This window comes from Papio anubis, chromosome 3 (assembly GCF_008728515.1).
Source record: "Papio anubis isolate 15944 chromosome 3, Panubis1.0, whole genome shotgun sequence".
NCBI classification, from domain to species: Eukaryota; Metazoa; Chordata; class Mammalia; order Primates; family Cercopithecidae; genus Papio; species Papio anubis.
This window is the reverse complement of record NC_044978.1, coordinates 117245785-117273710: the sequence shown is the minus strand read 5'-3', so window position 1 is coordinate 117273710 and position 27926 is coordinate 117245785. Positions and strand designations below refer to the sequence as shown.

The 27926-nt window shown below is 37.5% G+C and overlaps 1 protein-coding gene across 2 annotated transcripts; it reads right to left on the bottom strand.

Annotated features, from left to right (window-relative positions):
- Window positions 1-897: 897 nt before the first annotated feature.
- On the bottom strand, window positions 898-22216 carry AFM (afamin). 2 transcript variants are annotated; one of them, XM_031664492.1, is made up of 15 exons: window positions 22041-22216; window positions 19926-19974; window positions 19518-19650; window positions 17825-18036; window positions 16812-16944; window positions 16093-16190; window positions 15226-15355; window positions 12063-12277; window positions 8414-8546; window positions 7176-7273; window positions 5681-5813; window positions 4707-4930; window positions 2989-3121; window positions 1799-1859; window positions 898-1035 (listed from the first exon to the last, which is right to left on the bottom strand). In XM_031664492.1, exons 1-14 carry the CDS (start codon window positions 22126-22128, stop codon window positions 1839-1841), a joined length of 1800 nt encoding a protein of 599 aa, XP_031520352.1. In that variant the 5' UTR covers window positions 22129-22216; the 3' UTR covers window positions 898-1035; window positions 1799-1838. The 2 variants fall into 2 exon arrangements, with proteins under 2 accessions (XP_031520352.1, XP_031520353.1); XM_031664493.1 differs by lacking the exons at window positions 898-1035; window positions 1799-1859 and having other exon boundaries at window positions 4707-4752.
- Window positions 22217-27926: the final 5710 nt, after the last annotated feature.

Genomic DNA, 27926 nt, shown 5'->3' with positions numbered 1-27926 from the left:
CAAAGCTGGAGGCATCACACTACCCAACTTCAAACCAAATACCATGGGAGCTAAACATTGAGTACACAGGGACATAAAGACAGGAACAATAGACACTGGGGACTACTACAGAGGGGTGGGAGGGAGAGGGGTATGGGTTGAAAAACTACCTATTGGGTGCTATGCTTGCTACTTGGGTGATGGGATCTATACTCTAAACCTCAGCATCATGCAATATACACGTGTAACAAACATGTACATGCACCCTCTATATCTAAAATAAAAGTTGAAATTATTAAACATATAATATATATAATTCTAGAACTATATATTATGTTATGTGTTATATAATATATATTAGATATGTATAATATATTATAGTAATGTAATACATTATATAGTATTATATAATATATTGCATTATTATTACATAATATATAATGTATATGTTATATACATACATACATGTATATCATATATATATAAAATTCTAGAATTAGAGAACCTAAATTCAAACCCTGGTTCTGCCAATTACCAGTCATATCACACTGAACACATTAGTTTATCTCCCCAAGCCTTAGATTTCCTGTTTGTAAAATGTAAATGAAAATAATACCTACTCATAGAGTTATTAGATTAAATGAAATAATGCATGAAAACTGGCTAGAACAATGTTTGGTACATTGAAAACATTCAATGTCATCTACTAGTAGTAGCAGTAGTTGTAGCAGTAAAGTTTCATGCCCCAAATTCTCAGTTTTCTTTCCAATCGTGGCAAGGACATCTGAGAGCATAGACTTCCAACTTTCATGGAGTAGGGAATGGTGCAGCCATATGAGCAAAAGATGCTGATGGAATGAATGAATCATGATTGCTTAATTTTGTGATTAGGTTGATTTATGACATCAGTCTGAAAAATAACTTTACAAAATTTTGTGTTTATTGCTTGCTGCAATATACGATTTCAGGCGACAGTTGCAGAAAAATCCTTTTACTTTGTTCTCAGGAAATGAGATTCATCACCACACAGATAGGAAGCCTGTAAGTTGGTTATCCCTGGAAAGAAAAAATAGTATTTCATGCATCAAAAAAATATGAAATGTTAAAACATGGGTGATAGAAAGTCAAATATTTGAAAAAACTACTAAAGGTAACTGTGTTTTGCCCCTTGTAGATCCCCACCTACCTTCTGTTGAGGTCCAGGCCTCTCTTCACTGACACTGTATATAATTCCTATATCTATGCAACATTTTGTTGCTAAAGTTTGTGTTTCAAGTCTCACATAAGCCACAAAAGAGAGGGCATCTTTATATATCTTTTGGAAATCACAAACATCACTTTTTGTTTATGTAAATGCTGTAGCAATACCCTTAGTTTGTATGTCAATCATATCTCAGTAAAGCAATGTTCTTAAAAGATTATCGGAAAGGGTCACTGAAGCCTGTCTGCCCACCTCAGTCCCCAGGGAGTTACCCCTCTTCTTTCTGTCAACATTCAGAGGTTCCATCATCTCTCTTTTGTGGTCCGGACAGCTGAATACCTTAGTAGGAAAGCAGAGGACTTAAGCGCCTCTTGGCTATCTAGAAAACTAGTTGAACAGCAAGAGAAGGGCTACCACAAATGCAGCATTGCCACACTGTAAGGAGTGGCTGATACCCAGAAAAACACAGAAACAATATCGGGGTCTGTTAGCTACATGTCTATTTCTGGTTCATGTAGGGTGAACCAGAAATAGGCAATGAAGCGTGAGGGAGAAAAGATAGGGAGACCAAATAAACCACAAATACATTTGACATTTGATTGAGGCAGAGGGTATTACCTTTGGTGCTTTTTACTTTACATATCTCCAGCAGCTGACTTCAGTTGCCAATTTTTGGACTCTGAGATGAAGGATGGAAATAAAAACACATAGGAAGAAAAATTTAAGACACTAATTTAAATTTAGATAAGCATGTTTCCCTGAATTTTGAAGAAAATTAAATCATTCCTACATTGTATAGGGAAACAGTAAACATTCTTTCTTCTAGTGAAGAAATAGACACCAAATGGCTCTTTACAACTGCCAATAAATTCATCCTTTCCTTCACATGGCACTAATGTACACACTCAGATAAATGCTAGATATTGATTAATATCGTCTACTTAAAATTAAGTATATTTTTTAAAAAACTAATAATATGTACCCCCAAAACAATTTCCACAAACTAAGTGTCACTCAGAAAAGTAGATGGCTCACAACCAGAATGAATGATGCATGTGAGTTTGTGTGCCTGTGAATTTACATGAATTGTGAGTTTGGAGTGGAGTGAGTGTTCCTAGAAAAGAAACGGTGAGAAATAAAGTTGGAAAACAGTTAACAGGTATTTCCATGGAGCCATCCATTGGGGCTAACATTCACAGGTTGCTGAGGTTCACACCAGAGCAAATGGCTACAGACTACCTTCACTGGAGTGAGGGCAAGCAAGGGACATTTCTCCCTTTTCTCCCTGACTACCCTTACCCTCCACTCCCTCGTTATTCTCAACTGCAGGATGTTAGTACAAGGCCTGGGAAAGTGAGAGAGCCATTCCTGAAAGATTTCACGTTCTAATACCATTCCTGCTCCACTCCATTTGGAGTTGCTTATGATTTCCTTTGCAAGTCGCTTTGACTCTGTCTTATTAAGATAATGAGTGGTTCAAAACCAAAAAATAAGAACCAAAGGTGTAATTCAGGAATAATTATTACCATCTTCATTTACAGATCGTTAACTGCCATTCAGTTTAAGTTGCATGACTTACAAGACTGCCGGGGTTACAACCCAGGTCTTCCTAATAGCTTTTCTGTGCTAAGGAGACACTGCTCAAAGTGTAATTCAGAGATGTCTCCATATTAGTTGTGTAGCAATTGTGCTCTCAAATGTAGTCCTGGTAGACACTGCAGAGAGGAAGCAGAGTCCTACAGGGTTCTGTCTGGTTTTATTTGACCAGGAATACCAGTTGAATTTCAGTAGAAAAGAAATAAAACTACCTCTTCATTAAAGCAGACTTCAGGACTCTCTGCTTTGCAGCACTTCTCCACTGCATTTGTGAAATTTGTAAACAAAGACTGCAGCTCCTCATCTGTGAGTTCATGCTTCAGCTTCACTACGTTGACAAGAAACCTGTGTCCAAAAGATGTCAAATAGAATTAATTAACAATTTCTTTCTGAAGCGTCTCTACTCCAAAATGCTTGTTACGGAATCACGTCTTGAGTCTCAGCTTGGGTGAGGGTAAAGAGTTGAAATATCCCACTTTGAATGGGCCTTCTCAAACTTTCCTATTAAATTTAGAGAATGGTTTCCACAGTAACATTCTTTGAAGGGTTTTGTCACACACAAAATTATACAAAAAGTATTAACAAGGAGGAAGAGAGGGACGAAGAGAAGTTGGTTAAGGGGTACAAAAATACAGTTAGAAGTAATAAGTTCTAGTGTTCAATAGTATAGTAGGAAAATTATAGTTAACAGTAATTTATTGTATATTTCAAAGTAGCTAGAAGAGAAGAATTATAATGTTCCCAAAACAAAGAAAAGATAAATGTTTTAGATTATGGATATTCCAATTACCCTGACTTGATCATTACATGTTTATGCAGTTATCAAAATATCACATGTACCCCCAAAATATATATAACTATTATATGTCAGTTAACAAATGATGTCAAAGGAGCAATTAAAAAAAATAAGCTATCACAACTAAGTGTGACAACAGCCATAGACAATAGTGATTTCCTTAATTTCTAGTAACTTCTAGAATTCCAGTATTCCACTAACTTATAGAATTCCAAACTTCAGGTGGCAACCCATTGATGTCTTAAAAGTACATTTTAGAGTAAATTTTTAGAGTAATTATTTTAAGTAATAAAATTTTCATGCACCAAAGTAAAGAGGATAATGTAATAAGTCACGTGTGCCCATCCTTAGATCTAAGAATTAACAAAAGTTTGCATTTTCTCACTTTCATTTTTAAAATGAAAACAGGATAGTTAAAAAGAATAAAATAGACCAGACTAGAATAGAATGGGCTGGAAAATACAAGAGTGAATTACACTGTGAATGTATGAATATTGCACATAATAAGAGTAAGTATTATTCTATCTAAAAATGAAAACATATAGTAGGCCTTTATTGTGCCAAGTATTATGGTATACATGACTACATCTGATCTTTCTAGAAAATTCATGTCCAAAACAACCTCCAGTTCCTCATATTTGGTAGCTGTATATTGTGTAGTCTCCACTACACATTAGGTAGACTCTGTCTGAATCCAGAACGCTAAGTTTAATTTCTTGGCATTTTAAAGCATTTGTTGAAAAAATGAAAGTAAACTTCCTGTCCCTTTGGGCCTCTCCTTTGTAAACATTAAGTGATATTCTCCGGACATTCTCTCAAGGAAATGAAATTCATTATCAGCCAGTCTATGAACCTTTTGGCTGGCTGCTGTAACCTCTTTAAAGGTGATGTTAGACTTGGACACTCCAAGTCTCTTTCAAATGAAAAGACAAGCTAGATATGAACAATAGCAAAAAAAAAAAAAAAAAAAAAAAAAATGCACTGGTATTTTTCCAAATAGAAGAGACTGGACAATTTGGTGGAAGGAACAAGATAGTAATATGAAAAACACATATCCACTACATAAACCTTCTCACTACTACATGGTGTGTCTGCAAACTGAAGAAAAACAGGAATGGAAGGGATTGTTTGTACCTGTCTGTCTTCCTCTGAAGCTCCTCATTCTGAGATTGACACATGTCTGCATGAAAGGTAAATAAATCTTGAGAGAAAGGTGGAGGCACGTATGTTTTATCAGCTTTCAAACTCTCAAAGCAGGGCCTTCTGAAGGCAAAGTTTGTTTTACAACAGTGGTCCACAGCAGGGTTGATAGTTCGATTTTCATTTACTCCACATAACTCTCCAAGAACTAAATCTGCCTGTACCAACAAGAGTTGCAACTCAGATATGATCTTAAAACTCGGATGGAATTTCTAAAAATATGGTTAGATGAATAGTTAGATCATTCTAAGATCACTGTTAACCTCACTCATAAAACACACGCACTCATGACATATCACTATGCACAAATAAAAGTAGAAAATGGGGTCCTAAATGGCATTATGACAAAAATCCAAGCCATAACAATTCAGATGCCTACAAATTAATTTGTTGGTAACATATAAACAAACTTTCAATTGCAAACAGACAGCTGCAAACAGCCAACTGAAAGGGACAATCAAATACTGTAATCCTTGGGTTTCTTCCCCTCCCGGAATCTCCCTCAAGGTACTCTCCACCCCAGCCCTAAAGAGATGTATTCAATGCCTGGTTGCTGGATGAAGCAATTGGGCCAAGAGGAAGAATCTGTAACCTTACTTAAAATTATAAATTTTCCTGTATCTCTTTGAAACAATATTATGATTCCTAAATCATTTGTCCTAACAAATCCCTTCTAATACAATGAAGAAATAAGAAAGATACTTTGAAGCACTCTCCAAAAATATTTAAGGCATTCTCTTTTACTTCTTAGGGTTTTTACAAAGTGAGCCAAAAGGAAAAGTTGACAATTTATGCTTAACAATATTAAAAACAATGAAGAAATGAATATGGATAATCATGGTAAATCAACGAGTGCAAATATTCTTTTTTTTTTTTAAAGAATAGTCTGGTACACAGGCCATGCTCACCAAATTATCAACACAGGCAAACTCTTCACTCAATGTGCAGCAAGTAGTGAAAGCTGTCACCATTTTCTTGCCAAGAGAGACCAGTTCTTCAGAGGAGAGCTGGGGAGCTATCTTCGTGAGTCTGATAAGGTACCTGAAAGTACATTTGTCTATTTGGTTCTGAACGAAAGCAGATACCCATTTTGCCTTGAATTATTGCTGAAGCCCAGACCCTTCAAGGCTAGGGACAACCAATATAGGTGCAACATGAACCTTAGCTCTCTTGTAAAATAGAGAAATATGTCTTCACTTCCTGTTTTTCTGCACCCTGCTCCCTATATCTATTTTAGCTTCTTTTCTAATTTCATGGATGTCTCAGAAACTCTTAGATTTGCCTCCCTGTGTTATCTTTGAGTATAGGAGCTCCTTGACAGCAAATACATTGGCTAGTATCTAAAATCCTCCTTAAAATCATTTGTATCATTATAAAATATTTTAAAGAAAAAATTTAATCAATATATATTGTAAAAGGATAACCTGAGATGAAGGAAACTAAGATTTTTAATGAACTAAGTTTGAATTGTCAGCTAACACCAAATTGTAGAAAAAGTAAAGTCAGATTTTTTTAACTGTGTCTTATTTTGATTTAAAGATGTTTAGTTTCAATAAATAATACATTAGCATGAGGCCAGGTGCAGTGGCTCACACCTGTAATCCCAGTAATTCCCAAGGGTTGGATTGCTTGAGCTCAGAAGTTCAAGACCAGCCTGTGCAACATGGCAAAACCCCGTCTCTACCAAAAAATACAAACATCAGCCAGGCATGGTGGCTCGCGTCTGTAGCCCTAGCTCTTTGGGAGGCTGACATGGGAGGATCACTTGAGTTGTGAGGCAGAGATTACAGTGAGCTGGATCACACCACTGCACTCCAGCCTGGGTGACAGAGAGACCCTGTCACAAAAATATATGGTAATAATAATAATAACAATAACAATAATGATAATAAAATACATTGGCATAATAATTGAAAAAAACCCAAACTGCATATTATTCACAAATGCTCACAAGAGCACTAAAAAACTAAATATTAAAGTATTAAGCACATCCAGAGTTATTTCTATAAACTCAGTTAAGATAACCTTAAGGCAAGGCAAGCCAAACCATCGCTTCCCCAAAGAAACTGTAACAACCTGAAATATGCAACGTCCCACTTTCAAATGGGTGAGAATCCAGGGATTCTAGATTGACAGTGAGAAAGCCAATGTCAAACAGAAACGAAAGCATTAGAGAATCAATGTCTCCAGAATCCTGTATTTCTTTTATTTTTAGCTTCACTTCTGATAAAAGATTAATGTGACAGTTCAATAGGCATTCTTGACTTCAAAAAAAAAAAATTCTTCCAAGAGTTTATGAATTTACTATAATTGAAAAACTTGAGAGGTAACTTTTTTACGCTTTGAGGGATTATGTGTTTAATTCTAGTGGCAAGCGTTAGCCCACTTGTGCAGACAACCTACTGGTATGTCAAACCATCCTTCCCCAAATTCTGGAAATGTTTACATTCTTGTTGTACCATCTTAAGACTTTTCTCAGTTGTCTCATTGAATTTGTCTTCCTGAAAATAAGAATAATCATGGTTACAAATATTTTATCTAAAATTTAGCCATAAGCTTTACATCAATGTGTAGAATAGCATTTCTTATTTCTATGGTATTTTCAAACTCTCATTATTATTCAGGGCACTTTTTACATGTGTGTGCAAGAACTTAATTTCTTTAGTTATATATATATAAATAAATGTCTTGCTAAATTTAAAAGTCCAAATTTTTTATTATCAGCTTGTACATATTTCAGAGTCTTCCAAATAACAAAATAGAATTTAAATTGTACGTTGACATAATAACATTCAATTCTCACTTTGAAGTGGCCAGAGCAGTTGTTATCTCCATTTTTAAATAAAGGCAACTGGCCTTGTGAAATTAAGTTACTTACCCCGAATGCCCTAGCTAGTAAGTGTTGTTACAGAACATTTTAAATCATGTTGCTCTTTATGATTTTTTCATTGTTTAGATTTGGAACTTAAAACCTCCAACAGCCTCTCACTTTGTGGCAATAGCAGGAAACCAAGGAAGTCCAATTTATAACAACAAAACAACAAAAAACTTTCCTATGATACCAAATAAAAAAAGCATCCAAACATTTTCTAGAAATTATGCCAATTTTTAAAAAATACACGTATATATACGTATATGTACTGAAGAGTTGAATAAAAATGTTAATTATAGCTATTTCCTGGTGGGAGAATCAGAAAAGGGGTTTTTGTAACCTTTGGTGCTTTTCTGATAATCAACAACAATCAATCATTACTTTTGAAATCATAAAGAATCCAATATGGCTTAATAAAATACAGAATACTTTCCTAGTCATCTACAACAATCATTACTTTTGAAATCATGTAATATCCAATATGGCTTAATAAAATACAGAATACATAAATAAAAATGTAAATTTAAAATGTTTACTGGGAAGAATTTTTTGAATTAACACATTGGATTAGTAGTCCAAAACATTATGCATCAGCCAAATTGATGACATTGGCCTTCCCAATGATCTTCTTAGGCTGAGTCTACAGTAGACTCAGATTAACCAATCACATTTTCTACCCCCTAGACTGGAGCAAAATTCTGATATCAATTTTTAAGTGTTTTATAGTTGTTCTGTTTTGATTTTCTGAACCTACAACGATGGAACCTACCGCGTAACGGTAACAACCTGGAGGGTTTTCTGTGTTGCAGCAATTTCTCAGGAGATCTTTGTATATTTGAACAATTCTTAAAAGCCCTGGTATAGACAGGTCTGGATGTCTCCTTGAATATTCAAAAGTAAACCTGCAATGTGTAAAATTTTGTATGTTAGAAATTAGAGAAAGAGCAAAAAACTCAATTCCACTATTTTGTAATCCAGTCAGATCTAATACTGCCTCTGCTTTCAAAAGCTAATTTTCTCCTCTGGCTTGGTCACAGAGTAATTTAATAGGACATTGTGGCTATAGAAGATCATTTTACAAAAGTTCTCTTCCATGGTACATTTTAGATTAACAATTTTTTTTGAGAAGAGAGAATTAGTAGAGTTATTTGGAACTAATTATTGGAATGATTTAATCCATAAAACATCAGAAAGAATATATTGTGAATATACTTTAAAAAATACATATTACATAGAATTATATTTGAAAATGCATTCAGATTTCCAACTTGGGATGCTGGGAATATGGCTTCCTTCCCACCCACAATGTGGTCTTCGTGAGAGACAGGGAGGAAGCTTTGCCCATTACTCCATCCTGTCGCTTGCCAAATATGGGAGTGTTTACCCCTTCAGCTCCAAATCACCAGCAGTGGCTTCCAAATCCTCTGTCAAAGACTTCAAGAGCATAGGTGGGTGTGATTTGGGAAGAAAGAGAGGAACAAGGCTAACAGTTATTAAGCCCTTAGTAGGTGCTAGGCACTGGATCAAACTTTGGGCATAACAGATGTAGATGTGCTTCCTGAAATTTATAAACACTTTCTCATTTCACTTCACTTAGTCCTCAAGATGCATACTATTTTACAGCTGAAGAAACTAAATCACAGACTGGTTAAGCACCTTCCTATTAATGGCAGATATAAAATTTGACCCTAAGTCCCATTACTCCATTCTTTTTTTTAACCAAGCTAACTTTTCTCAAAACAGAGATGTCATTTCTAAGTACCTCACCTGGGCTATTTATAGTCTTCATAAAAAAGAATCTCATCTATTCATTTACAGCAAGTTAAGATCTTTCATGTTTTGTAAGAGCAATACCTCACTAGTTTTTCATGACCAGGTAACTCTTTTCATCCCCTCCCCCACATTTTTTTCAGGATTTGACCTTCTTGATTAATCTTGATTTTTCTTTTTTTCTTTTTTTTTTTTTTTTTGAGACGGAGTCTCGCTCTGTCGCCCAGGCTGGAGTGCAGTGGCGCGATCTCAGCTCGCTGCAAGCTCCGCTTCCCGGGTTCACGCCATTCTCCTGCCTCAGCCTCCCGAGTAGCTGGGACTACAGGCGCCCGCCAACTCGCCCGGCTAGTTTTTTGTATTTTTTAGTAGAGACGGGGTTTCACTGTGTTAGCCAGGATGGTCTCGATCTCCTGACCTCGTGATCCGCCCGTCTCGGCCTCCCAAAGTGCTGGGATTACAGGCTTGAGCCACCGCGCCCGGCCTAATCTTGATTTTTCTGACACCATCTCTCCAGCTTCCCATTTGCTTTTCCAATTCCATTTGTGAGATATATTCCCATATCCCATGGCAGTGGTGCTTAACCTTCAGAGAATCAGGGCTCCTCTTAATATCTCATGTAAGCCATGGACTTCTTCTCCGGGGGGAGACACACACACACACACACACACGCACACACACACACACACACAACTAAAAACATGTCTCAGAATGCTGCGAAGAAAAATCCCTGGCAGCTTACTCTAGACTGGAGAAGCCACTGAGGACTTGCCTGAAATGTTCACTTCCAGAAAGATTCTACCTTGAAACAGTGAGGACTCTGACTTGGCGTGCTCACTGTTACTCTATCATTTCTTCCCATGTTTCAAACACTTTTTATGTATAATAGTAATGATTATAAAAATGGCTCTTATCTATCAAACACATATGTCAGATACAATCTATCATTTTGTTTAATTGAATTTAATGTAATATCCACAACCGTGAGAAGCCATAAAGGACAGTAGTTATAAGACCAGGAATTTGGAGCCACACTGCCTGCATTTGAATCCTGGCTGCACCACATGTGTGACTTTGGGTAAGTTACTTAACCTCTCTGTGCCTGTTTTATTACCTGAAAAATAAAGATTATAAAATATACTAACCTCAGAGGGTTGCTTTGAAAATTTGGTTGGTTAGTAGATGAGGAGCACTTAAAATTTAGTAAGTATTCAGTAAACATTAGCTGTTGTTATGTCCAAGATTTCAAGCCAGATTCCCTTCTAGAGCTACAGGTTCACATACAAAATTATCTCCTGATAGTCCCAATTAGTTATTCTACTGGCACCTCAAAGTCAATGTGCTCATTCTTAAACATATTACCTTTCTCACAAAACCCGCTGCTTTTTCATGTTGAATGGGAAAACTACCTACCCAGTTATCCAAGTCCCAAACTGGGATTTTCTCCAGATGAAGTGTCTAAAAACTGAAAGTGATTTTTTCCTTCCTTATTCTTTCATGAAAACCATTCAGTGGCATCCCATTTCTTAGCATGCCTGCATGATCTGGCCCCACCTACCTCTCACCGTGCTGGTCTCTCACTGCAGATGCCCTACTCACAGCAATTTACACCAAACCATTATATTTTTAATTCATGCTTTACCTTCTCTATTTAGATTACCAAAATTTCTTCAAGTACCACTTCCCTATCAAGCCATTCCACGGTCCCCATATACAACTGACCATTTCTTCTTCTGTTCCCCTGCATTACCTAGAACAGGATGCTATCAGAAATAAAAGAACATTTTTCACACTTATTTATTTATGTCTGTCTCTTCTCACTTTATACTCTCTATAGATGAAGGCTTCCTGGGGATTTAAAAAAAAAAAAAAAAAACCAGTGAAGTCCCTGGATTATATTACATTACTAATAAACTTCAAATTAACAAATTTTTTTTTTTTTAGACAGTCTCACTCTGTCGCCCAGGCTGGAGTGCAGAGTGCAGTGGCGTGATCTCGGCTCACAGCAACCTCTGCCTCCCAGGTTCAAGCAATTCTCTGCCTCAGCCTCCCGAGTAGCTGGGATTACAGATGAATTAGTATTCTTATATGAATTTTATACATGACCAAAAAAAAGCTCAGAAAGGTTAACTTCTCCCAGCGACTCAATCAGAACTGAAATATAGTCCCTGTGGCTCCAAGTTCACTAGTCTTCCCCTTAAGAGTTGTAGGTGGCATAGTATAGCAGTTAAGCCTGCAACTTGTTAGGCCAGGCTTCCTGGAGTCAAATTCTTACTCTGTCACTTTTTAGTTGTGAATCTGAACAATTCACTTCATTGGATCTCAGGTTGCTCATTTGAAAAACTGGGAGAAATTGTACTTATTTTGCATGATTGCTGTAAGAATTAAAATAGTTAATCTGTATGGGGTATATAGTGCCATGCCTGGCACATATTAACTGCTCAACAAACGCTAGCCATTATTTTAATAATACAGTTGTTTTTTCTTAAAATTATCTGAAAACTATAGTCTATACACAGGATTTTTTAAAAATTATATGATACCTAGTGAAATAAATGGTACCATGTCCTTCCACCTAAATTAGCAACATAAGTCAAATCTTACAAGTTTCTTTCTGTTTTCCTTATAAATTCAATAAAGAGTTATATTACTTCGCAAAGAAGGTGTCTGGGTCAGCATCTCGTTCTTGACACACATTTTCACTGTCAGTAAATTTTGCTTCTCTTAGAGATAAATCCTTTGGTCTATCATCTTTATTTGAGTTAATTATGCACTGGCCACGCTCTGGTATTTTCTTTTCACAGCACTCTTTGATTTTGCTGGAGATAGAATCTTGTTTTGAACAAATATGGTTCATAACCTTGCTCTGTACCAAATAAGAATGAGAGATTATTTTACTTTCAAAATTTCTTCAAGGCTGGGTTTTCTTCCATTATGGAATGATGGCATGCAAAACCAGTCATGATCACAGCATCTGGAATCACTTCATCAATTAATTTGATAGATAATATTTATTTAAATTAAATTTTGGATTTACATAATGCACATGAAGTTTTACATCAAAACTTCTCAGGATTTAAGATGATATAATTATTTAAAAATAGGTTCTACTATAGGTTCACATCCATTATTAAGCATTAGTCTTTTAAATAACATTCCTACACTGATATATTGACATCTTATATTCTAAATGTTGTTTCTTTTCCATAAGAGTTCACCTGTGCTTTCATTGGAGGCCACCAAAGACATGTTACTATAATACCTATAACCCTGGTCTTCCCTTGTGGCCAAGCACATGGCAAAAACTCAGTAAATATTTGATAAGTGAATGAAAGAATGACAAGCGAATGAACTGCAGCAACTACCAGAAGACGATTCATCAAATATAAGAAGCTATTCCACTCATGGTATCATTTTCTAATGGATATCATTTTCTAATGGATATCATTCATTTGAAGCTGTTCAAGTTAGCAAATACTGCTCAAATAGAAAACTTTACTGTGTCCCCATCCCTACCCTTTGCCCCAGTTCTAACCTCTACATAAGAGTTGGAAATTAGAGAGGGGGTGGGGTTATCTTATTTACACATTAGTTGAATAATTTTAAAAAGCTGATCTGGGCCCTTCCAGACTCTCGAATGAGACTGCACATTATTTCCACTCTCTGTTGCAGTCCCACTTGAATTATGTTGAGTTACAGCAACACACTAGACTATTTCAGGCCTTTATGACTTTACTCAAGCTATTTCCACTGACTGGAATCTTCTGGTGAACATGGAGGATAAGGAATAAGATGAAGCTCAGGATTGAGGTAAAAAATAAAATGGGCATTGGCACCACGTTTCTAACAAACCACACAGAACCAGGAAGCCAATCTTCAAAAAGACATTTACATCTCGTGTGATGCCATCATTGTTCTAGGCAGAGTATCTCTTATTCTCTGAGAAGTTACTTCTATTTTCAGTTAACTGTAATTCAGTTCCTCTTATTTCTCCAGAAAGACATTAAAAAGAGGGAAATTTGAGACATAATCCCTTAATCTCAGTCTCAAATTTCACAGAAAACCTATAATTATATCCGAATTCAGTATCTTAGATTTCACATTATAAAACCTACATCACCATGAACAATCAAGCAATACAAAAATAAAGCACAAAAGAGATTGCTTTAACTTGGGTACAGTTAGGAACAAAAATAATTATTGGGAACATCTGTTGTCCGTTGCTTGAAATAAACATTTCTCAATACTCTAAAATTCAAGTTATTGAATTGACATGCTATCGTCACTGTGAGCCTAAAAGCCTAATCTTTCTTTCTTTCTTTCCTTTTTCCTTCCTTCCTTTCTTTCTTTCTTTTTCTTTCTTTTTCTTTCTTTCTTTTTTTTTTTTTAAATAAGGTCTCGTTCTATTGCCAAGGGTGTTGGAATTATAGCTCACTGTACTGTATCCTCAAACTCCTGACTCAAGCAAGCCTCCCTCCTTAGCTTCTTGAGTCCTGAGTGGCTGCAATTACAGGTGCAAGCTATCATACTCAGTTTTTTTTAAAATAAAATTATATTACCTTTGAATGCATGAACAATTTTTTTTTCACTTTAAGTTCCAGGATACATGTACAGATGTTCAGAATGTGCAGGCTTGTTACATAGGTATACATGTGCCATGGTGGGTTGCTGCACTTATCAACTCGTCACCTAGGTTTGAAGCCCCGCATGCATGAGCTATTTTGATGCTCTCCCTTCACCACCCAACCTCAACCCAACATGCCCCAGTGTGTGTTGTTCCCCTCCCTGTGTCCATGTGTTGTCATTGTTCAACTCCCACTTATGAGTGAGAACAGAATGCATGAACAATTCAAACTATGCCAACAATATTCGTACTAATAGTTTTCCTTGGAAATTCACTTTAAAGGTTTCCAGAGGCTGGGGATTGGGGAAATGTTGGTTAAAGGCCGCAAAATTTCATTTAGACAGAAGGAATACATTCAAGAGATCTCTTGTACATCATAGTGACTCAATGATGACTTCATACCACTATATTGAGTACTTTAAAATTGCTAAGATTTGGAGTATTCTCACCACAAAAAAAAAGTATGTGAGGTAATGCATATCTTAAATAGTTGGATTTAGACATTCCACAATGTGTGTGTATGTATACATTAATATATATGCATATATATCATGATATATATAGTACACACATATATATATCATGTATACCATGAGAATATACAATTTTTAATTGTCAGTTAAAGGCAGGAAAGGAAAGGGAAAGTGGAAGGAAAGGAAAGGGGAAAAGGAGGGGACAGGAAAAGGGAAGGAAGAAGGTAGGAAAAGGAAACCGAAAGAGAAAGGGAAAAGTTAAATTAATGTATCCGCTTATTTGGAAAGACTATACCTGAATAGCCTAAGGAAGCTCAGGGAAATCAGCTCTTAAAAACATAATGATAACTAGTCATTCCTTGAACTTTACTATTTGTTTCTAACCTCTCTAAAAGAGGATTTATAATGTAAGAGAAAACTTCAATCTGAACTAAATGAACTTTGAAAAATTTGAAATTCCTGAAGTTTTACATCAAGACATTTAGCCATCCAATATACAATCTGCTGAGTAATCTTTAAAAATTCCAAATATAAAAAATCCCAAAGGTTTATTTATAAAAAAAATTTATATTTCATTTTATGTTGTCATTCAAAAGTAAAATTACATTCTGATTTCACTGGGGCAAAGTAACCACACATCAGGACAACTTGAGAATAAAAAAAAAAAAAATAGTTGCCAAAAATCTCTATTTTAACTTGGTTTTAGAGAATATTTACCGTGTCACGGATGCACTGCACAACATCCCCTTCACAGCATCCTTCATAGTTGGAAGAAATATCTTCTACGAGAGAAATAAGCTCCTTAAATTCAATCTTGGGGAATTTTTGACTGAGTACCGCAATATATCTGGAAACAGAATTGATAAACCACAAAAATAATTTGAACAGCAAGTAGAACAAGTGGGACTAATTTGCTAATATGATATGAATAGCTCCAAAAAGTATTGCCACCATTGTTGCTGCTGTTGTTGTTTTTATACAAGTCTTTATCAAATAGTTGGTGCACAGCCCACATGATCACTTTGAAAATCTTAGAGTGATATTTTAAGAACCCCAAAGTCCTGGATGTGAGCAAAAAAAACCTGAGAGGTGTGCTATCTTCCATAATTATTATAGCAAGACATGCTGTGTAAGGCCACCACTTCCTATTGTAAGTTCATGGCAGGCATAGATAATTCATGACAGAACTCTTTCCTGCCGATCCACTTGAAATCTCAAAATTTTTCTCAAGATATTGCCTTAGCCCCCATTAATAATTGATTAGGGTGAGCACTAGAGATAAAATTTATCTTTGCAAGGCTGTCTCCTCATTGTTAAAGTCAAAGACCAAGGGATGAATTATTTCTAAAGTACTTGTGGCTTTTAAAACCCTGGTTTGAAACTCCCAGACCAGTTCAGATTCCCAATTAGCCTAAATATGTCTCAGATACAGCCACCATTCTCTTTTGGGTCTCTCCACCTCCCAAAACTTCTCTCATCTTGACCTAATGTCCTGGTCCTGAGCTATCCAAATAGGCTCAAACTCACCCCAAAGCCCCTGGGTACAAATGCAAGCAAAGACAAGATATATAGTGTAAAACTCACATAAAATGTACAACTTTGGTTCCAAATTTCAAAAGTGCCCCACAGACATGTTTTTGATAAGAAGAAAATGCTTTTAAATATTGTATGACAGGTATTGCCTGAAGAAGAAAGAGAAAATTCTTTTGAAACAATAGCAAAATCTCACTATTCCCTTATTTTTTAGTCACATTTCATTCAAACTATTACAAAATGTGTTCAGAGACAGAAAATCTACAGGATTTTTATTTCAGTAAATACATTATTAAAAGAAATATGCACTTACGGCACATCATAAAGGTAGGACCAGTCTTCCTGATGATTAATTGCACTTGGTAAAAAGGTGCATAGTGCTCCCTTGGTGGGGCAGCATGCTGTGAGGATGGCCATCTCTATTGAGATTATTCCATGTTATTTGTAGTCAACAGACTACAAATTGTCAAAGATAAAAGATAAAATGTCATCTTTCACCCTTGACATTCACTCACCAAGGCTTCCTTCCAATTTACAAAGAAAACAAAGCCAGAAGAGAGAACCTGGAAATGACTGACTGTCTTTCGGGAGTCTCAGGTAAAGAGAATATTTAGATCAGAACCTGGTGACCAATGGTTTGAAAATCACTGAATGTGACAAGAGAACATCATATATGGTAAGCAAGCCTTTTGCTATAATATAAGTCAGGGTCTGGATCTGTGGTATTGAGTGATTTCTTACCCTCTTCATGAAATAAATGCTATACCCACCCTTGTTTGAAAGCAGTTGACTTTGTTTTGTTCTTCACAACATGATTTAGCCACCTCCTCAAAATGAGCAGCAACAGTTAGAAGTGTAGGGGCGAAGACAAACGGGTTCCTTCTGGCAACTTCATATAAAAAACTATTTAAAAAATGAAAAAGAGAGAGAAGAAGGGCAAGGGAAGAAACAGGAAAGCAATGAATGTAGACAAGGGAAGTGAAGGGAGGGTAAGATGAGAAGGAAACGAAAAAACAGAAAGAGACAAGAAGAGCAAGTTGTAAAACAAGGTAAAAGGAAGAAAGGTTTCCAGTTATAGAAAACTTCAACATAAGGCAGCATTATCCAGTTCCCAATAAGAGTCCTTTGAAGTCCTTACTGAAGTTGCTAACTCCAAAGTAGGAATGATGATTGCAATTCTAATCCCAAACACTGAGCTGTGGCTATTCTCCTTCCATCCACATGCTACCAGCTGGTCAGCAGTTCTCTCTTCCATGTTCAAAGAACAGCTATCTATACACACTCTATCTGAGATTCAGGGGTCCTGTTTACTTTTGTTCAGATAAACTTGTGATTTAGATTTAGATTTCAAGGAGCATACCAACCTTCCCGAAAAAGTCTTTGCTTCTGCAATGACTGCACTATATTAAAAACAGATGTTTTGCTAAACATCCCATAATTGAATGTCTGCCTGAGGTGAAAACTGCAACTTCTCCTTGGGAAGAGTCTATTATTTCCTCCACTGTGCATCCTACCAATTTAACACCAGGCACACACCTCTCCTCTAGGACTTGCCAATTAGAAGATACAATTCATTAATATAAGGGTCTTGTAAGCACGGTCTATATCTTGATCATAGTTATATCCTAAACAATGAGCACAGTATCTGACACAGTATGTTTTGAATGAATGAAACAATCAATAAATAAATTAATGAACCCAGCTATATTTATTTGAGATAGGTATTAGATTCAGCCTAAGACTAATTCTTCAATTGGATCATTTTTTCTAAGATTAAACTTACTGATTTAGAAGGGATTCTCTGTTACTTTCATAAGACTGGCATTTCTCTTCAGGATCCAGGGTAGGGAAAGGAGGCAGAAATCCCACATCAGCTTTCTTGTTATAGAAGAAACAGAGTCTTCTTTCAGCACCAACCTTACTGCAGCAGTGTGAAAAATTATACTTTTGTGGCAACCCCTCCATAGCACACATTTTTTCCTGTAAAATATTATTCTATGTCCATCCACTTTCTATACCCTTCCCTATTCATTCCCTTCCTTCTTCTCTTTCTCCTGCTCTTTCTCCTGCTCCTCTCCTTCCTCTTCCCCTCCCCCCCCCTCCCTCTCCTTCCCCCTCCTCCTCCTCCTCTTCCCTCCTCCCTCTTCCTCCTCCCTCCTCCTCCCTCCTCCTCCTCCTCCTCCTCCTCCCTCACCCCTCCCTCCCTCCTCCTCCTCCTCCTCCTCCTCCTCCTCCTCCTCCTCCTTCTTCTTCTTCTTCTTCTTCTTCTTCTTCTTCTTCTTCTTCTTCTTCTTCTTCTTCTTCTTCTTCTTCTTCTCCTCCTCCTCCTCCTCCTTTTCCTTCTTCTTCTTTGGAATGGGTCTTGATATGCTGTGCAGGCTAGATTTGAACTCCTGGGCTCAAGTGATCCTCCAGCCAAAGCGTCCTAAATAGCTGGGAGTACAGGTGTGCCAAATCAAAGCATCTTTACCCAAACCCTTGACAACCATCTTGCACTTTCAGAATCTTTGTCCCTCTATCTATCAAAAGACACTTTAAACTCTTACTCTTCCCTTGCTGCCTACATTTCTCTTCCACCAGGATTTTCTACTCATCTCCCAAGGTGATGACATGCTGGTATGTTAATGTATTGGTAGAGTGTTTAGAAGTGGTGTTTAGTAGTAGTTTTTTGGAGATGCAGATGGTGACTCTTCTTGGAGGAGGCACAGAAAAGGGATGTCACAATAGAATACATTTTAAGAGAGGCAGCTAAGGAAGGTACCTGTGTACTTTCATGTAAATTTTCAGGCTATGGCTTCCTCCTCTGCCTGGATATATAGAGCATACTGTATACATACTGCAAATAAACAGCAAGCTCCTTCTGTGCATCAAAATACAGAATTATTATCTTTCCCAAGGTACAAGGAAAGTACCTTGTTCTAAACATCAAAATTAAGCAAAATGAAAATGCTGTGTGCAGAACATCTTTCATTTCATATTTTCAAGCCAGAAATTATCGCAGTGTTGGGCAAATAATCTTGGGTGTTTAAGAAACACAAGCAATTTGCTGGGCATGGTGGCTCATGTCTGCAATCCCAATACTTTGGGAGGCCAAGGTGGGAGAATCACTTGGGGTCGGGAGTTTGAGACCAACCTGGCAACATGCAAAACCCCGTGTCTACTAAAAATACAAAAAAAAAATTAGTTAGGCTTGGTGGTACACGCCTGTGATCTCAGCTACTCGGGAGACTGGGGCATGAGAATTGCTTGAACCAGGAGGCAGAAGTTGCAGTGAGCCAAGATTACCCCACTGCACTCCAGTCTGGGCGACAGAGTGAGACTCTGTCTCAAAAAAAAGAAGGAAGAAGAAGAAGAAGGAGAAGGAGAAGGAGAAGGAGAGGAAGAGGAAGAGGAAGAAGAAGAAGAGGAGGAAGAGGAGGAGGAGGAGGAGGAGAAAGAAAAGAAAAAAGGAAAAGAAACACATGCAATTTACTTACAGGTAATTTTGAACACTCTGGGAGTGTCTTGTCAGCCATACATCCGTCTTTGTAATCTACCATGTCTTTCACTAGTTTTTCCATTTCTTCAAAGGTTGCTTCCTGAACATACTGAGCAAATGCAATGATGGTGCTGCGAGAGTTCACATGGGGTATACAAAGATCAGTTGCAGAGTTTCCATGTATGGCCAACAAAAAGTCACAGGAACATCCTGACTGGCCTCAAGAAGTTATCTATTGTAACGGCTATAAATTTTACAACTTCAGGCTTTGCCTGAATTTTATAATTAAAGCTGTCTTCTTGGATACTGTTTCTGTTTAGTTAAATTACTTTTGAGAAGCATTAACATTTCCAAAATATATCATTATTTTAAAAATCATCATCAAAAAGTACTTAGCACAACTCACATGTATTCAAGATTCTCTTCTATAAATTTTTGAGTGCTACTGAAGTTATCTGAAAAGCAAGAATATTTAGGGTATTACATAACACGGTTTTCTAACATTTTTCAAATAAATAACTATACATGACATTTAAGTGTATAAAATACAAAATAGACCACTGATGACAGGAGATAGTTTTGCATATTTAACAAGAAACAAGTAAGTCATATGAACAAAATAGGAAACCTTAATCACTTGTGATTATGTGTTCAAGAAATATTTACTAAATTGAATTCATCTAAATAAATCTTAATCTGACTAGACTTTAAATTTGCCATTGACGGCTCCCCACATACAAATGTCAAATACATTATCATCCTAAATGTCTATCATTTATGACTAGAGAAGTGATAAAAAGATTAACTAATGGGTGATACAATGCCATAACAGAGCCTGATGAGAGATGCTGTAGCATGCTGGTGGTCAGCACAGTTTATAGCACTTATCAGTCATAGCTATGTAGGTCATCTCCAGATCCACCTAAAATTATGGATTCCCTCCCAATGAGCATATGCTAATTGGAGCATATTTATGTTTGTTCACATAAACTACATTTATTTTTTGCAAAGTGTTGTGCTGGACCCTATGAAGCAATTAACAATGACTAAGATATCTCCCCTTGACATTAGGTTCCTAAGCAAAGTTACTTGTGCATGTGACAATAATCTAATTTAGAATGTGATTAATTTGGGACTGCTTTATGAATCCTGGGTGAGAAAGAAAGAAAAAAAAGGATTATAGGAAGAGTGACATATGAGTTGAACATGAGTAAATGTAAGAGATTCGAATAACAGAAAAATGAAAAACCTTGTCTGTCTGTGTGGAGAGAGAATGATGTGAGTAAAAGCATTAAGGTAATAAATCTTGAGAAGTATTTAGGGAAAGTCAATCTGTTTTTATGAGAAAGTGGGTCACAAAGATGAATAGGGACCTAAGATAGAAAAGACCTGGGTCCAGATTATAGGAGTCTTGCATATAAAGCTGAGGAGTGTGGGTTTCATTTGGAAGACGTGGAAAGCCCTGGAAAATGTTTATATAGTATAGTAATCTGATCATTTCTATACACGAAGAAATACGAGTCAGGTAGTGGTATATCTAATGTCATGGAATTTTCCACAGTGCCTGACAAATAGAAAAGGTAAGAAAGAACTATGTGTCAAATAAATGGGCAAAAGAAGGGTGGATGGGACAAAGTAAGAAGGCCATAGGAGACTTTGCAACTGTCACATTGAGAAACCAACAAGATCTAAATTTTGGTAGGAGTAAGGGAAATGAAAAGGAAAATATAGATACAAAAGATATTAAAAAGGCAAAAAATCAAGATTTTGAAACAGGTTGTTACAAGGGAAAGGAGCAGGAAAACTCAAAAATGACCACTCTTCAAGCCTGTCTCACTAGCTGGTATTGTAGGGGCATATCAAATTGAGTAAGACGCAATCCATGCCTTCAGGGCCACTGCCAAGCTTAAGGCATGTTTGTTCAAGTCAAAGAAAGCAGCTCCTTCTAGGCCAAAAGGATTAGAAAAAGACACCTCCTCTAGACAGATGAGGTTCAAAATATTTCCCCTTTGGATGGAAGAAATATAAAAAGTCATCCTTTCCTCCAGACTGAGATGGCCTTGGCCAAGCTCAGGAGGGATGTTCAAACTGTACATTTGAAGGAGGAAGTAGGTTCTGCATTCCCTAAAGATATAGTTGGAAAATATGTTGGACAACCGAAGGTTCCAGAAAAATCCCAGCTCACATCTATTGTTCCACTGTTACCATAAACTATACATATTTGCAAAAAATACCAATATTAAAATCCAAATGTGTCTCCCAGCAACACTTTCTGTCCTGTCATAGACTGCTGATTATTTTTCAGATGTGACAACTGTTTCTTCATATTGACTTGGTAATATAAAAATTACCATCAAAATAAAAATTCTGAAAAGGTTAATTTTGGATAACTGGTGAGTCTATGTAAATTAGTGAGAGGGTGAAAAAAGCAAGTAAAGAATTAACTTGAAAGAAAACAAAATTTTCAAAAGAGACGTCCTAACTGGTCATTCTTTAGCTGATATACAAATAAATTACTTACCTACATCCTGAGGTTGTGTGGTCAGAGTTAGGGATTCAGTCAAAAAACACAAGAAAAAAATAAAACCTGTAAGTTTTAATTGTTTCATCTTTCTAGAAACCACATTTACAAAAGAAAGTAATGTTGTTGAGGAAAATCAAGTTTTTATATTATTCTTTCACATTATCAGTAAAAAAGTAACCTATTTAATCTATTTCTGAAATACTGAGTATTTGATTTTTTTATCACTCTGCAGAATTTCTTGCTAATTATTAACCAGAAAAAAATTACCTTTGTGTTTCACTGGAAAAAATCTACTGAGTTGGAACAAAAGTCCACAGGCTAAGTGTACACAATACCTAACCAAATAGACAACCAAAAAAAAACTTAAAATACTGCAAATGTTAAAGGAACAAAGGGCCAGAATAGATATAATCCAGCAATCTATCTTATGCATATATATCCAAAGGAAGTGAAATCGGTATCTCAAAGATATAAATATATACAACTACTATGTACTCACAAAAATTAAAAATAAAAAATTAAGAAGATATACCTGCACTCCCATGTTTATTACCACATTATTCACAATAGCCAAAACATGAAAACAGCCTGTCAGTATATGTATAAATAAATAAATAAATAAATCTCTCACACACACACACAAAATGGAATACTATTTAATCTTTAAAAAGAAGGAAATTCTGCCATATGAGAAAATGTGGATGAACGTGGAGAACATCATGTTAAGTGAAATAAATCAGACACAGAATGAAAAGCACTGCATAATCCTACTTATATGTGGAATCTAAAAAACTCAAACTAGAAACGGCATAAAATGGTGGTTATCAAGGGCAGGAGGTGGAGGAAATGGGGAGATGCTTGTCAAAGGGTGCAAAGTTTCAGTTACGGAGAATGAGTAAGTTCAAATGCAGCACACGGACTACAGCTAATAATACTGTATTGTATGCTTAGAATTTGCTAAGAGACTAGGTCTTAAGAATTCACACTGTCTTAAAAGAAAAAAAAAATAGGTAACTGACTGTGCATGGTGGCTCACACCTGTAATGCCAGCTCTTTGGGAAGCCAAGGCAGGTGGATCTCTTGAGGCCAGGAGCTCAAGACCAACCTGGACCAACATAGCAAAACCCTGTCTCTACAAAAATTAGCTGGGAGTGGTGGCATGCACCTGTAATCCCAGCCACTCAGGTGGCTGAGGCACAAGAATCACTTAAACATGGGAGGCAGAGGTTGCAGTGAGCCAAGATCGCACACTGCACTCCAGCCTGGAGGACAGAGCAAGACTCTATCTCAAAAATAAATAAATAAATAAAGTATGTCAAAAGATGAATATGTTGATTAGCTTGGCTGTAGTACTCAAGTCACTGTGTATATATATTCGAAACATCATGTTGCATGCCTTAAATATACATTTTTTTTTACCTTTTTTTTTGAGACAGAGTCTCACTCTGTCGCCCAGGCTGGAGTGCAGTGGTGTGATTGCGGCTCACTGCAACCTCTGCCACCCAGATCCAAGCGATTCTCCTACGTCAGCCTCCTGAGTAGCTGGGATTACAGGTGTGCACCACCACGCCAGGCTATTTTTTGTATTTTTAGTACAGATGGGGTTTGACCATGTTAGCCAAGATGGTCTTGATCTCCTGACCTTGTTATCCACCCACCTCGGCCTCCCAAAGTGCTGGGATTACAGCCATGAGCCACCGCATCCGGCCTTTAAAGTAAAAAGAGTTTTTTAAAAGCAATGGAAGCTTATGAGAACTTGATAATTAAAATAAATAATTACTGGAATATATTATAACACATTAATTTTTTTAAATTCATGAACCTATACCAATACGAAATTAAAATAAAAATGGGGAAAGGAAAGCTCTTCTCCACAGAAGAACACCAACTAATAAATGCAGTTAGAAACAAAGCATAAACGTTTGTAACTCCCATAGTAATAGCTGATTTAGGCCAGTTTCATGAATGCATGATAAAGTCATAGGTGAAAAATTAATGAGGAATAGCATATTTATACTTTCAAAATATCACTTCACAGGTCACTTATTAATTTCAAAGGGCAAAAAACACCTTTGCAGGTGAATACATAAACAATGATATAGTCACTGTATGGATTATTATTTGTCTTTAAAACTAATGAATATTAAAAGTATGTAATATCAGAGGAAATATTTACTAAATGACTTTTGGTAAAACAGTAGAATATAAAATTTTATATACTATGTGTAGAAAATGGCAGGGTGAGCAGACTCACTAAACCAAAGAAATGGAGGGAGAGAGATAAGAGAGAGACAGGGAGATTGAGAGATAGATTTTGTCTCTAAACGGAATTATGCAACTGTATGGTCAGCATCTTTGCTTGCGGGTGGTGAATAGTCCTAACTGTGCTGACCTCTCATTGTTGCCTCTGTTCTAATTGGCCTTTTGTCAGATGATTTAAAAGACCAAAACTGTTGCTAAGTATATTGAATTATTAGTCAGAGATTCATTCACATTTTGTTTTCTTCTCAGATATGTTACTTTTTATTTCCAATTACTGGTTGACATCTGGCAAGTAGAAAATAGCTCTAATTCATCCATTCCACAAATTTAGTCCTCTGTAGCATTAATAAGCATGGGATATTTTTATGGCCATATGAAGTGAAATAGCAGTCTGTGCCTACTTGGAAACTTGATGTATCTAAGCTAATTTTCTTCCTGGTTATTTTGTATTTGTCTCAAATGATCTAATTACTGACTCCTTCATTAATGTGTAATGTATTTTTAAATTTTCTTCAGTAAATATGTCAAATAAATTTTGCTTCAACAATATAGATATATACATATACATCCAGACACTGAAGAAAGAAAGAGAGGAAGCCAGCAGTATATGAAAAGCTTGAGAAAATCCTGGAAACTATAAAACAGATAGGATTGAATTAATGGAGAAAATAGATAAGAGGGAGCTTCAACCCAAATCTTGGGAGATGACATCCATTCTTCTCAAGAGCATTCCAGAACTGTTTCAAGTCTAAAGAATATAAAGAACAGATACGGGCCATGGGGCAATAATCAGGAAAAGAAGCTAAAACCTTACATTCTGAACAGCTAAATTAGGACAGGACATTACTTTCTCCTCTCTTTCTCAACCTCCACACACAAATATATAACATACTTGGGTAACAATGTTTGATATCTTTTACATCTAGGTCAAAATCCAAAAATGACTCTTTCTTAGTTTGGATTTCCCAAAAGCAGACCTCTAGGGAAAGACTTGTACTTTATTTGGAAGGCAACTGTAGGAGGCACAGTGAGGAAGTAGGACCAAAAAGGGAGAAAAGCAGCCAATAATTCAGGTGTTAATGAGAACAATAATAGCGTAGGCAACTGGGATGTAAGCCTGTTCAGAACTATCTGGGAAGTGGAAGATGCCCTAGAATCATCCTGACAGAGGACTGAGAGGCTGGGCCATTATTCCATTAACTACAGACTACATGAGCAAGAATAATAATCAAGACTAATCAGATATACATGAGTGAGAAAAATAATAATTAATAATTATTCATACTTCAGGAAAAAAGAAAGCTATTGAGGTATACATTCTAAAAACATCATAATAGTTAAAACAATGTGATGATATTGGCAATATGCAGATACAACAAAATGAAAGTCTAAAATTTGATCCAAATTTTAGCCTATCTGTACAGTAATATACTTCTAAAAAGATCAGAGATCCAAATGTAGAAAATTTTAAAAAAAGAGAAATGATAAAAGTACTAGAAGAAACACAAGTGATGAGGGAAAAACTTTCCTAATTATAATGCAAAATAAATTCAACTACATAAACAAATTTTTAAAGACTGTGCATGAAGACTTCGCTGGGCAAGATATCCTACTAGACACAGCCAGGTGGAACAGCCTTCACTGCCGGACTGAGATGACCGGCACACTCCTAACAGATCTTCAGGGGGAAGATACTGAGAGTGGACAGAAGAAAGACACAGAAGCTGGGCTGAAGTGGGAGGAAGCTGAGAACCCTGCATGGAATTGTCATGCACTGGGACTCACTCCCAGACCCCAACAACTCTGGGGGAATGGGTGAGTTGAACTGGCAAGGAGCAACCCGCTTTCACCATGGGCCTCAGGAATTCTGACAGAGAAGACCCCTCAACCACCATGGACACTCAAGTTGGCAGAAAGAGCTGCTTAGAGAAGTGGTAGGGGCCAGCACAACAGCTGATGTGTAGGCCAAAGGGATTGGTACGGAAGCATCTGTAACAGAACACAGCCAAGGACGCCCATCCCCCTGGGCTCGACTTGTTCCTACAGGAGATTTTAGCCCTAGGGGAACTATAGGACCTAAACTCTACAGGGTGGTCTTGCCCACCAAACAGAACTGGTCTGACCTGAGCACTCCTTGGTCTGCTGGGGAACCTCAGGTGCGCTGGGTCCCACATCATAGCTCCTGCACTGGCAAACTGTGCCTAACCGGCAGAAAGCCCCAGCGAGGCAGCCGCTATGGTCATGCACCAGCCGGCCTGCTCCCTCTCCACACTGCAGCATCCCTCAGATACACAGCAACCCCCCACCTCCCACCTGCATCACTTTGCAGGCACATGTCTGCACACGCAGGTTTTGCCTTCTTAGCCCAGCAAGTGTGCCTGTGCATGCGCCCCGCCTTGCCACAGCTTCAGTGGGGAAGTGCACTTTGTCCCCCCTCCTCTCACCAGATGGGCATTGCAGTTGGAACCTTGGTGGGCACAGAGCCATACAACACTGCACCCTCCAGCACCCTTCCCCTGCACAAACACAGCCACAGGAGTGAAACTAGGCACGGAGAACAGCAGACCCTCCCCTATGCTGAGCAACCGCCTCTGCCTGTGACTCACAGCACAAACAGACCTGCACCTACCAGTGCCTTGTCTCCCTATCAACACGGCCACCAGTGGGACCATGTGCACAGTAAGCATCAGGGGTCCTTCACCCTCCCCAAACCATGCTGCCTCTGTCACTGTGGTGAATGCCCACACCCCGCTACAGCCAACAAGTGTGCACCCCACCCTGCTGGCTTGCTGCTGCAGCCACATGTAAATTAAGCTAGGCACAGTGGCTCATGCCTGTAATCCCAGCACTTTGGGAGGCTGAGGTGGGGAGATCATCTGAAGTCAGGAGTTCAAGACCAGCCTGACCAACATGACAAAACCCCATCTCTACTAAAAATACAAAAATAGCCAGGTGCGGTGGTCTGTGCCTATAATCACAGCTACTTGGAAGGGCAGGAGAATTGCTTGAACATGGGGGATGGAGGTTGCAGTGAGCCAAGATCATTCCATTACAATTACACTCCAGCCTGGGCAACAGAGAGAGACTCTGCCAAAAAAAAAATAATAATAATAATAACCTGACGCCACCACACTACAAAACAATTTATGCTACTGGCACATGTGAATTAAGACAGATGTTAGGCCGGGCGCAGTGGCTCAAGCCTGTAATCCCAGCACTTTGGGAGGCCGAGATGGGCGGATCACGAGGTCAGGAGATCGAGACCATCCTGGCTAACACGGTGAAACCCCGTCTCTACTAAAAATACAAAAAACTAGCCGGGCGAGGTGGCAGGCGCCTGTAGTCCCAGCTACTCGGGAGGCTGAGGCAGGAGAATGGCGTGAACCCGGGAGGCGGAGCTTGCAGTGAGCTGAGATCCGGCCACTGTACTCCAGCCTGGGCGGCAGAGCAAGACTCCGTCTCAAAAAAATAAAAAATAAAAAATAAAAAAAATAAATAAAAAAAAATAAAAAAAAAAAAAAAAAAGACAGATGTTGATGCCACTACACTACAAAATGCTTTGGCTGACACCATTTGATCGCTTGATATGGTTTGGTTCTGTGTCCCCACCCAAACCTTATC